Source organism: Astyanax mexicanus, chromosome 1 (assembly GCF_023375975.1).
Source record: "Astyanax mexicanus isolate ESR-SI-001 chromosome 1, AstMex3_surface, whole genome shotgun sequence".
Classification (NCBI taxonomy): Eukaryota; Metazoa; Chordata; class Actinopteri; order Characiformes; family Acestrorhamphidae; genus Astyanax; species Astyanax mexicanus.
The window spans coordinates 125,777,366-125,792,138 of NC_064408.1; the positions used below are offsets into that span (position 1 = coordinate 125,777,366).

Here is a 14,773-nt window from a genome sequence, read left to right on the forward strand (position 1 = left end):
GATGCTGTAGATTGTTGAATGGGTGGAGCTAAACCGCTGTAGATTGCTGAATGGGTGGGACTAAACTTCTTTAGATTGTTGAATGGGTGGGGCTAAACTGCTATTGATTGTTGAATGGGTGGAGCTAAACTGCTGTAGAGTGAATGGGTGGAGCTAAACTGCTGTAGATTGTTGAATGGGTGGAGCTAAACTGCTGTTGATTGTTGTATGGGTGGGACTAAACTTCTTTAGATTGTTGAATGGGTGGGGCTAAACTGCTGTAGATTGTTGAATGGGTGGAGCTAAACTGCTGTCGATTGTTGAATGGGTGGAGCTAAAGTGCTGTAGATTGCTAAATGGGTGGAGCTAAAATGCTGTAGATTGCTAAATGGGTGGGGCTAAACTTCTGTAGATTTCTGCATGGGAGGAGCTAAACTGCTGTAAGTTAAATGAATGGGAGGAGCTAAACTACTGTAAGTTGTTAGAGGGGTGGAGACAAACTGCTGTAGATTACTAAATGGGTGGAGCTAAACTTCTGTAGATTTCTGCATGGGAGGAGCTAAACTGCTGTAAGTTAAATGAATGGGAGGAGCTAAACTACTGTAAGTTGTTAGAGGGGGTGGAGACAAACTGCTGTAGATTACTAAATGGGTGGAGCTAAACTTCTGTAGATTTCTGCATGGGAGGAGCTAAACTGCTGTAAGTTAAATGAATGGGAGGAGCTAAACTGCTGTAAGTTAAATGAATGGGTGGAGCTAAACTGCTGTAAGTTAAATGAATGGGAGGGGCTAAACTGCTGTAAGTTAAATGAATGGGAGGGGCTAAACTGCTGTAAGTTAAATGAATGGGTGGAGCTAAACTGCTGTAAGTTAAATGAATGGGTGGAGCTAAACTGCTGTAAGTTAAATGAATGGGAGGGGCTAAACTGCTGTAAGTTAAATGAATGGGAGGGGCTAAACTGCTGTAAGTTAAATGAATGGGTGGAGCTAAACTGCTGTAAGTTAAATGAATGGGTGGAGCTAAACTGCTGTAAGTTAAATGAATGGGTGGAGCTAAACTGCTGTAAGTTAAATGAATGGGAGGGGCTAAACTGCTGTAAGTTAAATGAATGGGTGGAGCTAAACTGCTGCTGTAGACTAAATGTTTTTTTTCTTTGTATAGCTGTAATCTACGTTACTATTAATCTAGATAGGACTGTTACATGTAAAACTTTCTAATAACATTTTGATGCAAATTATAACTATTTCACACATTTTCAGGACGTTTCTGGAGCATTGTTTCTGTAATGTTACAGGTTAACCTTTCTGAAACCTTTTCTAAATGTTCTTATAAAGTTCGCTGCTTATTTTAAACACTTTTTGAAACATTAAACTAAACCTTTTTGAAAGTAAAATGAGATGTTGAGGCTCTTTGGTTGTTGTGAAACTGGACACTAATCCATCGTGAATAGAGTTTTTTTTTCACGAGGTGAATCTAGTTTTCCAGTCTTTCCAGCACTTTTAATAGTGAAGGTTAGTGATCTGGACGTGTTCAGGTCAGGACAGCGTGTACAGGTGTGAATCAGCCCTCGTGGTTCTGTTAGCTGAACATTGGCTTCACAGCTCCTTCACACCTTTCACTAGTGTGAACACGAGACCAAAACACCATCCACCTCACTAACCGTCTACCAGCGCCAACAGTGCACGCCTGTTCCAGCCAGAGCCAGCCTTCTGCCTGATCAAATAAATACTTTATTTAGAGACGACATTAAAAGAAGAGGGTCCTATTTTAGTGATTTATCGCATAGATCGTGCAGCGTGCAGAATGATTTAGGGCGTGTCAGTGTGTCTTTGCTGTCATAACCACAGGTTATGATAGGTAAAAGTACACCTTTCATGGCTCGAAACATGCAAAGGCAAGTACTAATTCTCTTAATTAATCATGGGTGTGGTTAATTTTGGGCGTAACGTGAAATAAGTCGAGAGCCATTTTAACAGTCTTTTTCTTGACTGTTAATGGTCTTGGTCTTGACTCGGAGTTGACTACTAAAAATCTTGGTCTTGACTCGGAGTTGACTACTAAAAGTCTTGGTTTTGGATACTAAAAGTCTCAGTCTTGACTTAGATTTGACTACTAAACGTCATGGTCTTGACTTAGACTCAACTACTAAAAGTCTTGATTTTGACTCATACTTGACTACTGAATGTTTTGGTCTTGACTCATACTTGACTACTAAAGTCTTGGTTTTGACTTGCACTTAACTACTAAATGTTTTGGTCTTGACTCAGACTTGACTTTTAAAAAAAGTTTTGGTTTTGGATACTAAAATTCTGTCTTGACTCAGACTCGACTACTAAAAGTCTTGGTTTTGGATTCTAAAAGTCTTTGTTTCGATTCAAACTTGACTACTAAAAGTCTTGGTCTTGACTCAGACTTGACTACTAAAAGTCTTGGACTTGACTGGGCTTCAACTACTAAAAGTCACAGTCTTGACTCTGACTTGACTGCTAAAAATAATGGTCTTGACTGGGACTCAACTACTAAAAGTCACAGTTTTGACTCGGACTTGACTACCAAAGGTCTTGGACTTGGATACTAAAAGTCTTGGTCTTGACTATGTCTTGACTACTAAAAGTCTTGGTTTTGACTCAGATTCTACTACTAAATGTAGTCTAGTCTAAGTTAAGATCAATATGTTTAGTAATCAAGTCTTAGTCAAAAGACTTTTTTTAGTTTTGGTACTGATACTGATACTGATGTTAAATTAGTAATGGGGATTGACTGATAAGCACATTTAATGTATTTTTATCTAAAGGTCTTGGTCTTAAAAACTAAAAGTCTCTGTCTTAAAAACTAAAAGTCTCTGTCTTAAGTTCTGATTTGAACATCAGTTCTCAAACTTTACCATAAGTGGCAATCACTGGGTCCAAGCACCACATTCGGAGCACATCTTATGGACAGTGTTTTTAAACGGGTCATATTCATAACATCTCAAACAGGTTTTAAAAACTGATATATTTAACAATTCTATGACAGTTTTAGTTTAGAATTCTCCAGGATGTCGGGATGTAAAGTGTTCTCTGGGGAACGATGCCTCCAGACTCCTCCAGAGGGGCTTCGGTCTCTGAACTTCACCTTTTACTGCTCATGAGTTTTCATGTCTGTTCATTAATTGTACAGACGAACACATTCATCTTTTAGCGGCTCAGCCCTTCACAGGGGAATACATCAGCCCGGGCCGCTGAAATATATGAATACTGATGATGTGAATATATGAATATAAACACACACAAGCTTATGCTAAATGCTCTCCACAGTTGGGAAACCTGCTGGAGATGGTCACTCACGTTCTTCATAGACTCGGGAAATCTGTGTATTTAGATTTATCACCAGTCCGTATGATCACATTATACACAAACCTGTTTGCATGCACTTACAGCCATGTGAAAAAACATATATATTGATATCAGTAGCAGAAGAAAATATAATTTAATATACTTCCAACATCGTGCAATCGAGGTAAAAACCTTTGTAATATTTTGTTTCACAAAAAAAGTCAACCTTGATGCCTTAAGTTTATTAATTATTAATTCACACAATTTTTAGTAGTTAATCCCGAGTCAAGACAGAGATTTTAGACATCATGTAGGGACGCACTGATCAATCAGACTATCAGTTTTGTTACTGATACTGATGTCAAATCATTATTGGTGACTCAGACTTGATAACTAAAAGTTTTGGTCTCAATCTTGAGTCGGACTTGGCTACTGAAAGTCATAGTTTTGACTGTTATTTAACTACTAAAAGTTGCAGTGACTTGACTACTAAAAGTCTTAGTCTCGACTACTAAAAGTCTTGATCTTGACTACTAAAAGTCTTGATCTTGACTACTAAAGGTCTTAGTCTCGACTACTAAAATTTGCAGTTTTGACTTGACTACTAAAGTTGCAGTTTTGGCTTGACTACTAAGTCTTAGTATTAACTACTAAAAGTCTTGATCTTGACTACTAAAAGTCTTGATCTTGACTACTAAAAGTCTTGATCTTGACTACTAAAGGTCTTAGTCTCGACTACTAAAAGTCTTGATCTTGACTACTAAAAGTCTTAGTCTCGGCTACTAAAAGTCTTAGTCTTGACTACTAAAGGTCTTGATCTTGAATACTAAAGGTCTTAGTCTCGACTACTAAAAGTTGCAGTTTTGGCTTGACTACTAAAAGTCTTAGTATTAACTACTAAAAGTCTTGATCTTGACTCCTAAAAGTCTTAGTCTTGACTCATACTTGACTACTAAAAGTGTAAGTCTTGACTACTAAAAGTCTTAGTCTCGACTACTAAAAGTCTTAGTCTTGACTACTAAAAGTCTTGATCTTGAATACTAAAGGTCTTAGTCTCGACTACTAAAAGTTGCAGTTTTGGCTTGACTACTAAAAGTCTTAGTATTAACTACTAAAAGTCTTGATCTTGACTCCTAAAAGTCTTAGTCTTGACTCATACTTGACTACTAAAAGTGTAAGTCTTGACTACTAAAAGTCTTGGTTTTGACTTAGACTTGACTACTAAAAGTCTTGGTCTTAACTACTAAATGCCTCAGTCTTGACTCAGATTCGACTACTAAAATTCTCTTTCTTGACCATTAAAAGTCTTGGTTTTTACTCTGACTCACTTATTAAAAGTCTCAATCTTGACTACTTAAAGCAATCTTGACTTAGAGCACAAAAATTGATTGTGGTGACGGACAGTTCTGGTGGAAACAGGAGAGTTGAGGTGCACATTGAATTCTGCGTGATTTGATCAGCCGTGGTTTTATGTTTTTTGGATACAATCCGGGTTAGCACCCGAACATCCCTTTCAGACAGCTTCCTCTTACAGCGTCCACAGTTAATCCTGTTGGATGTAGTTGGTCCTTCTTGGTGGTATGCTGACGTTACCCTGGATACCGTGGCTCTTGATACATCACAAAGACTTGCTGTCTTGGTCACAGATGCTCCAGCAAGACGTGCACCAACAATTTGTCCTCTTTTGAACTCTGGTATGTCTCCCATAATGTTGTGAGCATTGTAATATTTAGAGCAGAACTGTGCTCTTACCCTGCTAATTGAACCTTCACACTCTGCTCTTACTGGTACAATGTGCAATTAATGAAGATTGAACACCAGGCTGCTCCAATTTAGCCATGAAACCTAAAATCCCACACTAAAATGACGACAGGTGTTTCAGTTTCATTGTCCAACACCTGTAGCTCCCAAAATTGTGCAGATTTCATTCTGTGCTGTATAAAAAAATGACTAAATATACCTAAATGTTTTTTGTCTATGCTTTTAAGACGTTCTACAGTTTCTATCATTTAAATTCTTGATCAGTCAGAGCATCTGGTTCTTCTCTCGGCTCTGTTTTATCAGCTATCGGGTCCAGCATCAATCTGTCAATCAGAAATGATTAAGACTTTAATTCCCCCGGGTTCGACTGGTGGAGAGACGACGGGAACGTTGCTATGGAGAAGAAGATCTCCAGTCGGTCTACATTCTCGCTACAGCAGATCAAAGACTAAAGGATGATGTAAAAGATGTTCTGCTCCTCAGACCACTGTCTTCCAGTGATCTCCCAAAAATCACGGCGCTGAATCACAACACACAGCATCTCCCAGCGTGAATGCTAATTCTACACAAACAGCATGCTGGGAAATGTTCTGCTGCCGGGTGATGAGTCAGATACAGATTTACACAGCTGAGGGGGAAACTCTTCCCCACATACAGATTCATCTATTACTGAAAAAACACAGTTTAGAGTTCAATTTCTGAACGAAAACGCTGATTGTCGTCCATAATGTGCATGAAGATAAGGACCAGGGCAGGCTAAACACTTAAAACACTAAAATAGATTTATTTCAGTGTAACATAACAAAATTAAATACAATCTTAAGAATTCTTGACTTTTTATTATTTATAATTATTTATATAGTATATATTGTGCTGTTTATTTTATATATTTCTTGTAGTGAGTACCTTGCTATCCCTTTGCTACTATAATGCTGTGAAATTCCCCACTGTGGGACTAATAAACTAAAATAAAAGTAAAATTAACATTGTTTTTTTTATTCTATAAACTACAGACAACATTTCTCCCAAATTCCAAATAGAAATATTCTCATTTAGAGCATTTATTTACAGAAAATGAGAAATGGCTGAAATAACAAAAAAGACGCAGAGCTTTCAGACCTCAAATAATGCAAAGAAAACAAGTTCATATTCATAAAGTTTTAAGAGTTCAGAAATAATCAATATTTGGTGGAATAACCCTGTTTTTTAATCACAGTTTTCATGCATCCTGGCAACATCCTCCACCAGTCTTACACACTGCTTTTGGATAACTTTGTCACTCCTGGTGCAAAAATTCAAGCAGGTCAGCTCTTACCATTCTGTGTTTGGACTGCAGGAAAAATACCAGACAAAACAAGTAATTAATCAATCTATTAAACTTCTAAACATTCTGATTAATTGACTGATTGATTGATTAATTGAAGAAGAACAAGAAGAAGAAGAAGATACAAAGGAGACGAAAAAGAAGATAAAAAAGAAGATGAAGAAAAAGATAAAAAAGTAGAAGAAAAAGATGAAAAGCTGAGGAAGAAGAAGAAGAGGACATAAAATAAGAAAAGAAAGAAGAAATTAAGGAAGAAAAAAGATAAGGAAGGAAAAAATAATTAGAAAAAGAAGTAAAAGAAAAAGTAAAAGAAAAATAAGACGTAAAAGAAATCGTAAAGGATGTGGAGAAAAATAAAAAAAATATGAAGTAAACAAAAAAGAAAAAGAAAAAGTAGAAAAAAATATGAAGAAGACGAAGAAGAAGAAGAAAGGGAGATGTTCTCAAGATCCTAAAATTACAATCATCATTGTGTTTTAAACATTTCCAGAATGTTAAAATTCGTCTAGCTTTGAACATCATGAGAGAAATGTTTTTAGGGCGTTCCTGGAACATCATTATTTCTGTAATGTTACAGACTAACCTTCCTGGAACCATTTAGAAATTTTGCTAAACGTTTTTCGGTACCACTTTAAAATAAGACTACCTTTATAAAGGGTTTATAAATGGTTTACGGTTAGTTTATTAAGGGTTACTAATTGGGTTGTAAATGCCTTAAAAATCATTAATAATCAGTTATGTGGCTGTGGGTTCACTATTTGGCAAACAACAGGTCTAAGTACATTTCTACGTATGTGTTATAACTGATTATTAACGATTTTTAAGGCATTTACAACCTAATTAGTAACCATTAATAAACTAAACCATTTATAAACCCTTTATAAAGGTAGTCTTATTTTAAAGTGGTACCCGTTTTTCTAATGTTTCTTTTCATTGTACAGTTTTCCCAAATTAACCTATTCCTATCTCTTACATACAGCAGCATTACATAGATTTTTACATCACTGACTGCATTTGGAGTTAGCTAATTTATTCACTGACTGATTGATTGATTGATTGATTGATTGATTGCTTAATTGAAGAAGCAGAAGAAAAAGTAAAGGAATGAGAAAAAGAAGAAGAAAAAGAAGAAGAAAAATAAAGAAGACAAAAAAGGAGTCGAAAAAGTAAAAAAAGAGAACGTAAAAAAAGAAAAAGAGGACGAAAAATAAGAAAAAAAAAAAATATTTGTACGTCAACGACTGCATTTGGAGTTGGCTGATTTATTGATTGATTGATTAACTGATTGCTTGATTGACTAAACCACTAATTGGTCGATTGATTATTACAAGTGCTCCGTCCCAATCCACACAATAAGACAGCAAAATCAGTTGTAACACAAACTGCTTTTATTGTCAAACAATGACCAGAAACTACCAAAAATACGGCATTTTTCTAAAGTGTTACTCCGTTGTGCTTTTACCACATTAACAGGGAGGACGTCCCTCGTTACACAGTCTACTCCTGATTCCCTGACTCAGAAAACTGCAGAACACGGCGAGAAAAAAGCAGGGTTCGGTTTATTCATTATAACAACATGCAAAATACACTCATGCATAAGTCTCATCTGCATCAGGACCAGTCAGGGTGCAGACATTCAGTATCTAACACAGGTAGCTAATCATTCCCGGGATCCAAAATGCTTTACAATGTAAGAATATTAAGAAATTTAGCAAAATCTCAATAAACTTTTAGATTGATTTATTTATATATAAAAAACAGAACCGAAGGGAACTAAAATCCATTAGATGCTCTCTCTACATATATACTTTTCCATAACTCCCAGTCAGAACATGCTTGTGGACGCTTGATTGGCTGATTGGCACAGTACTGCTGTCACTATACGAGCGTCACACACCCACACATGCAAACGAAGGAAGGAAACAGGAAGTGAGGCGGCAGGAAGGACGGTAGCGTGCTGTCGGAGGCGGGCAGTGCGCTCGTTAGCCCGAGCGTAGCGCCTCAGTGGCCCAGCGTCCTCGGGGCCTCGAACTCTGTGGGAACCTTGGGTTTGATGCCCTTGCTGTTGTAGTAATCCACCACCTGACTCGGGACTTCGGCTAAGACACTTTTGGCCAGAGCGGCGGGAGAAGCCTGTGGAGAAAGAGAGAGAAAGAAAGCTTGTGATTACACCACAGTTCCATTATCACTGTTTATTGAAAGATTTTAAAGAGTTAAAGAGGAGAAAATAGGATCTGTTTGGTTGTAAAAAGTCTGGCAGTTTAAAATAGTTCCATTGCTGCTCTGTTTGTAGCTGCACTGTTGCTGTTTGGCTTGTAAGCGCTGCATCATTGCTAGGTTGCCTGTATGTGTCGGAGTAATACATAGAGAGAGCTTCGGTTACAGTGCAATACCGGCTGATAACAGCACTCATAGAACGCCTCTCAGCCAATCACATTGCAGGGTCGGAACTAACTGTGGTATAATTAAGAATGTTTGCACCAGACTGCACATTCAGCTTCATCCCACATCTCCAGCTATGGGCCCCTTCCCAAATTGCTACTGGAATTCCCCAACATCTCTACTTCTGGGTTATCATGCCAGCTATAGGCCCTGTCCCTAATTGCTACTGGCCCTCTTCAGCATCGTACCTTGGCATTAGCATACGGGCGAAAAAACTTGTCCCGAATTGCTACTGGCCTCATCCAACATCGCTACCACCATATAGTCTCACCATGTCGGGTATGGGCCTCACCCCAATTGGCTACTAGCCTCATCCATCATTCCTATCATACTGTTACCATGCCGGCATCGTCCCAAAATCGTTATAGGCCTTGTCCAACATCACTATCGATCTGTTACCATGCTAGCTATAGGCCTTGTCCTAAATTGTTATTGGCCTCATCCAACATCCCTACAATAGCCTCCCCATGCCAGCTACGGGCCTCATCCCAAATCGCGTGGCTATTGGCTTCTTCAAACATCTCTATCATACTGTTACCATGCTGGCTATGTGTCTCATCCCAAATTGCTATCGGCCTCACCAACATTGCAATCATACTGTTACCATGCTGGCTATGGGCCTTGTCCCAAATTTCTACTGGACTCATCCAACTTAACTACTTCTGGGTTATCATGCCTGCTTTAGGCCTCGTCCCAAATTGCTACTAGATTCACCCAACATCGCTACTTTTTTCTTATCATGCCGGCTATGGGCATTGTCCCAAATCGTTCTAGGCCTTATCCAACATCACTATCCATCTGTTACCATGCTAGCTTTAGGCCTTGTCCCAAATTGTTACAAGTCTCATCCAACATCCCTACCATAGTCTCCTCATGCACGTTATGGGCCTTATCCCAAATTGTTATAGGACTCCCCAACATCGCTACTCCTGTCGTATCTTTCCGACTATGGGCCTTGTCCCAAATTGCTACTGAACTCGCCCAACATCACTACCATACTGTTACCATGCTGGCTATGGTCCTTGTCCCAAATTATTACTAGCCTCATCCAACATCCCTACCATAGTCTCCTCATGCAGGTTATGGGCCTCATCCCAAATTGTTACTAGCCTCATTCAACATCACTACCATAGTCTGACCATTCCAGCTATGGGTCTCATCCCAAATTGCTACTGAACTCACCCAACATTCCTATCATACTGTTATCATGCCGGCTATTGCCATTGTCCTAAAATGCATCCGAAGTCATCAAACATCGCTACTTCTGTCTTATCATGCCAGTTTTGGGCCTTGTCCCAAATTACTCCTTGCTTTGTCCAACATCGCTATCACACTGTTACCATGCTGTCTTCAGGCCTTGTCCCAAATTGCTACCGACCTTCTCATCAAACATTGTACCTTGACATTAGCATACGGGCTTTGGGCCAAATTGTTCTCATCCAACATCGCTATCATACTGTTACCATGCTGGCTATGGACCTCGTCCAACATCACTACTGTGGAGTTACCATGTTGGCTATGGGCTTCGTCCCAAATTGCTACTGTGTGTGAAGTGCAGTGCATTGGAAGTTGTTTTTAAGGTGATTTACCCTCAGTCAGCTGGTTTACCTGGACGTTTCTCTACAGAACCTGCACTGAGGGGATTTAATGGCCGGATCAGCACCGTATCTCCGGCCGGGTGGGCGGTGCTGATTAAAGGAACAGTGGAGCTAAAGGTTGGAGGGTCTCTGGCGGTAATTAAGGAGAATCTTTTAGTGGTACTTCAGCCGTTATCCAGACGCTGGGCGGGACTCTCTGCATGGAGATGCTCTGATTAAAGGAGGAGAGCTGGAGCGTGATCTCTCGACTCACAGCATCAATTAAACAAATGATTAAAGAATAAAATAAGAAGCTGCTGCAGTTCACACCAACCGCTCTCTATATTAGCATGATCCTATTAGCCGCCGTTCACTATTAGCACACTCTAATACACTTCTACAAGTTTCTGTTCCAGAGAGGAAGTTCTGAGAAGTTTAGATCATGCACTCCGCACTTACACTACTGTTCAAATAGCTCAAATATAATAACTATAACTATATAATAAATGTCTAATAATAACTTATGCTCTGTATTTATATGAGTATATATAGTGAAAATAAAATTAATGTCTAGAATAGTTGAAAAAATAATTTCATGATTTTCTTTCTGTTTCTTTTATTACTTTTAACAATATAATATATATATATATTTCATTTTTGATCTATTTTTTTATGTTTTAGTTCTTTTATCCTTTAAAATCTGACTTGTATTTTTTTAACAATTTTGTCAATTTTATGCATATTTTTTTTATTTCCTTGGCTTTTAATCCAATTTGAGACTTTTTTCTTTCTTTTTTTTTACTTATTTCATTTCTGTTTGTTTTATTTGTTTATTTTACTGTTTTACTTTTACTTTGCTTGTCTATTTGTATTGATACTTATACTTTAATTTGTCTTATTGTTTGTAGTATTTGTTTTTTCTCTATTTCAATGCCTTCCGTTTTTCTCATTTAAATTACAACTGAGGTGTGTTCAGGTACATTTCTGGAGAATTGCTATCTTGGCAATGGAAAACACAGGTCAACAGTGAGGCATTCATTGCTATCTTGGCAACACTGGTGCGCCATACATGTTTGTTGGCAGCTATGCAAACTTTTTTTTACACCAACAATAAACAGCATGAACAAGCGTCAACCAGCAGCTCAGTTTCCTCTGCTGAGAAGAGTTTATTTGAACACGTCCAGGTAGCTGCACCGTTACAATAGCAATCCACCAAAGTCAGAGCTCACCTGATCTACTCTTAAAGAGAATGATGAGCAAGAGACACTCTGATTGGTTTATTTCACGTTACGTCCATAATTAATCACACTCATGATTTTAATAATTAATAAAATCAGTATGTCTTTTTAACGTTTTAAGACGCGCAAGGTGTCCTTTTCCCGTTGTTACGATAGCAAAGACACAATGCAATCCTAACAATACAGCTAAACTGGAACTCACGTGTTTGAAGTTGCGGAAGGGTACGAACTGTACGATGTCCCTCAGAACCGGTTCTCCTTTCGGCGAGCGCAGGATTCCGTCATCGCCGTCTAGAATCTGCATGTCGGTGAAGTCCGCGTTTCCCACGCCGACGATGATGATGGACATGGGCAGGTGGGAGGCGTGGACGATGGCCTCTCGCGTGTCGGCCATGTCCGTAATCACGCCGTCCGTCAGGATCAGGAGGATGAAGTACTGCTGCAGAGTCAATCAAATCAATAAAATCAATAAACAAGACAATTTTAACATTTACATCTATATTACACTGTATCTCCAAATATTTACAGACAACACTCCTAATTAATGGAGTCAGCTGCTTTAAAAGTTGCACCCATTGCTGACAGAGATGTGCAAACGCACACACACAGCTAGTCTAGTCATTGCCAATAAAAAATGACTCTCTGAGGCAGATACAAGTACAAAAAACATGAACTTACTGGAACATTTAAGGACCACTCTCTCAGTTGAACCATTATTCCAACTTAAAACTAGCCCTTAAACTAACTCTTAGCCTAAAACGTAAAGTAACCCTTAATGTAACCCTTAGCCTAAAACTGCAAACTAACCCTTAACCTAACTCTTAGCCTAAACATAAACCTAAGTCTTAGCCTACAATTTAAAGTATCCCTTAATATAACCCTTAGCCTAAAGCTGCAAACTAACTCTAAACCTAACTCTTAGCCTACAACTTAAAATTAACCCTTAACATAACTCTTAGCCTAAAACTGCAAACTAACCCTTAACCTAACCCTTAGCCTAAAATGTAAACCTAATTCTTAGCCTACAACTTAAAAACAACTTAAAAACAACTTAACATAACTCTTAGCCTAAAACTGCAAACTAACCCTTAACCTAACCCTTAGCCTAAAATGTAAACCTAACTCTTAGCCTACAACTTAAAAAAAACCCTTAACCCAAGGTTTGGCCTAAAACTTAAACCTAAAACTTAAAACTTAGCCTTAACCTAACTCTTAGCCTAAAATGTAAACCTAATTCTTAGCCTACAACTTAAAACTAATCTAAAAATATATATTTTTAAAGCAAAAAATACTATCTCTGAAGGATTTTAATAATTAGATTTCATGGTAAAGTTTATAGTTTTTCAGTGTTGTAAGGATTTTTTATTAATGTTTTTAATTACATATCTTACTTTGGCAATCAGGTCAATGTATAAGACACTATGCCTGATAATAACATTTATTTTCTTAGTATTTTAGTATTTTAAAGTTATTTTGTGTGCACATTTATACATGTAATTTCCTGGGGACAGAAATGGCACAGATTTGGTGGAATATACCAAAAAGAATATAGTTCGAACATATTAGAAATTAGATACTAGATAAAAAAGGGTTAAATGGTGTTGTGTTATATATGTTCTATATGTTTAGAAGGAAGTGAAGATGCTCACCATGGCCTCTCGGGTGTGCTCCTCCTCGGAGGCGGAGTTAGCTACTTTCTGGATGATGGGGGCGATGTTGGTGGGGCCGTACAGCTGGATTTTAGGAAGGCAGTTCTGGTAGGCTTCCACCACGCCCTGGATACCTGAACACAACAACACAGTTACAGCACAGTTACAACACAGTTACAACACAGTTTAAACACAGTTTCAACACAACACAGTTACAACACAGTTACAGCACAGTTTCAACACAGTTACAGCACAGCACAGTTACAACAAAGCACAGTTACAACACAGTTACAGCACAGTTACAACACAGTTACAACACAGTTACAGCACAGCACAGTTACAGCACAGTTACAACAAAGCACAGTTACAGCACAGTTACAGCACAGTTACAACACAGTTACAACACAGTTTCAACACAGCACAGTTACAGCACAGTTACAACAAAGCACAGTTACAACACAGTTACAACACAGTTACAACACAGTTACAACACAGTTACAACACAGCACAGTTACAACAAAGCACAGTTACAACACAGTTACAGCACAGTTACAACAAAGCACAGTTACAGCACAGTTACAGCACAGTTACAACTTACACAGTTAAAATTAACCAACATTCAGGTATCAGTTTAGTTGGATGGTCGATTATAGACATCTCATAGAATCTCGACTAACATTCGACTAACATTTAACCTAATATCTATTAAAAGCTAAAACTTAGCCTAAATCTTACAACTAAACATTAACCAGCTCTTAGCCTACAACTTAAAACTAACCCTTAACCTAACTCTTACCTTAACCCTAAACCTAAAACTTAAACCTAACTCTTAACTTACCCCTTAGCCTAAAACTTAAATCTAACTCTTAGCCTTAAACTTAAACCTTACCTTCAACATAACCCTTATCCTAATACTTAAAACTAACCCTTAACCTACCTCTTAGCCTAGAACTTAATCCTAACCCTTAACCTACATCTTAGCCTAAAAGGTAATCCCAACTCTTAGCCTATAACCTAAAACTAACCCTAACGCTTAGCCAAAAACTCAAACCTAAAACTTACAACTAACCCTTAACCTAACTCTTAGCCTAAAACCCAAACCTAGCCCTTAAACTAACTCTTAGCCTTAAATTTAAACCTAGACCTTAACCTAGCTTTAAGCCTAAAACTTAAAACTACACTTTAACCTAACTCTTAGCCAAAAACTTAAAAATACCCCTTAGCCTAACTCTTAGCCTAAAACTTAAAACTAGCCCTTAACATAAAACTTTAAACTAACCTTTAACCCATCTCTTAGCCCAAAACGTATAACTAACCCTTAGCCTACAACTTAAAACTAACCCTTAACCTAACTCTTAGCCTAACACCTAAATTATTAACCTAACTATTACCCTAAAACCTACACCTAACCCTTGACCTAACTCTTATCTTAAAACTTAAAACTAACCCTCAACCTGTTTCTTAGCCTAATATTTAAACCTAGCTCTTA

The 14,773-nt window shown here is 37.9% G+C and overlaps 1 protein-coding gene across 1 annotated transcript in view; it reads right to left on the bottom strand.

Annotated features, from left to right (window-relative positions):
• Positions 1 to 7,919: 7,919 nt before the first annotated feature.
• The window catches only part of cpne4a (copine IVa), a 111,993-nt gene continuing 105,139 nt past the window's right edge, over positions 7,920 to 14,773 (bottom strand). The window contains exons 14-16 of the mRNA XM_022662075.2: positions 13,285 to 13,418; positions 11,838 to 12,074; positions 7,920 to 8,511 (exon numbers count right to left, since the gene is read on the bottom strand). Of these exons, the coding sequence (XP_022517796.1) occupies positions 8,380 to 8,511; positions 11,838 to 12,074; positions 13,285 to 13,418 (503 nt within the window). The 3' untranslated portion in view covers positions 7,920 to 8,379. The remainder of the gene's footprint in view (positions 8,512 to 11,837; positions 12,075 to 13,284; positions 13,419 to 14,773) is intronic.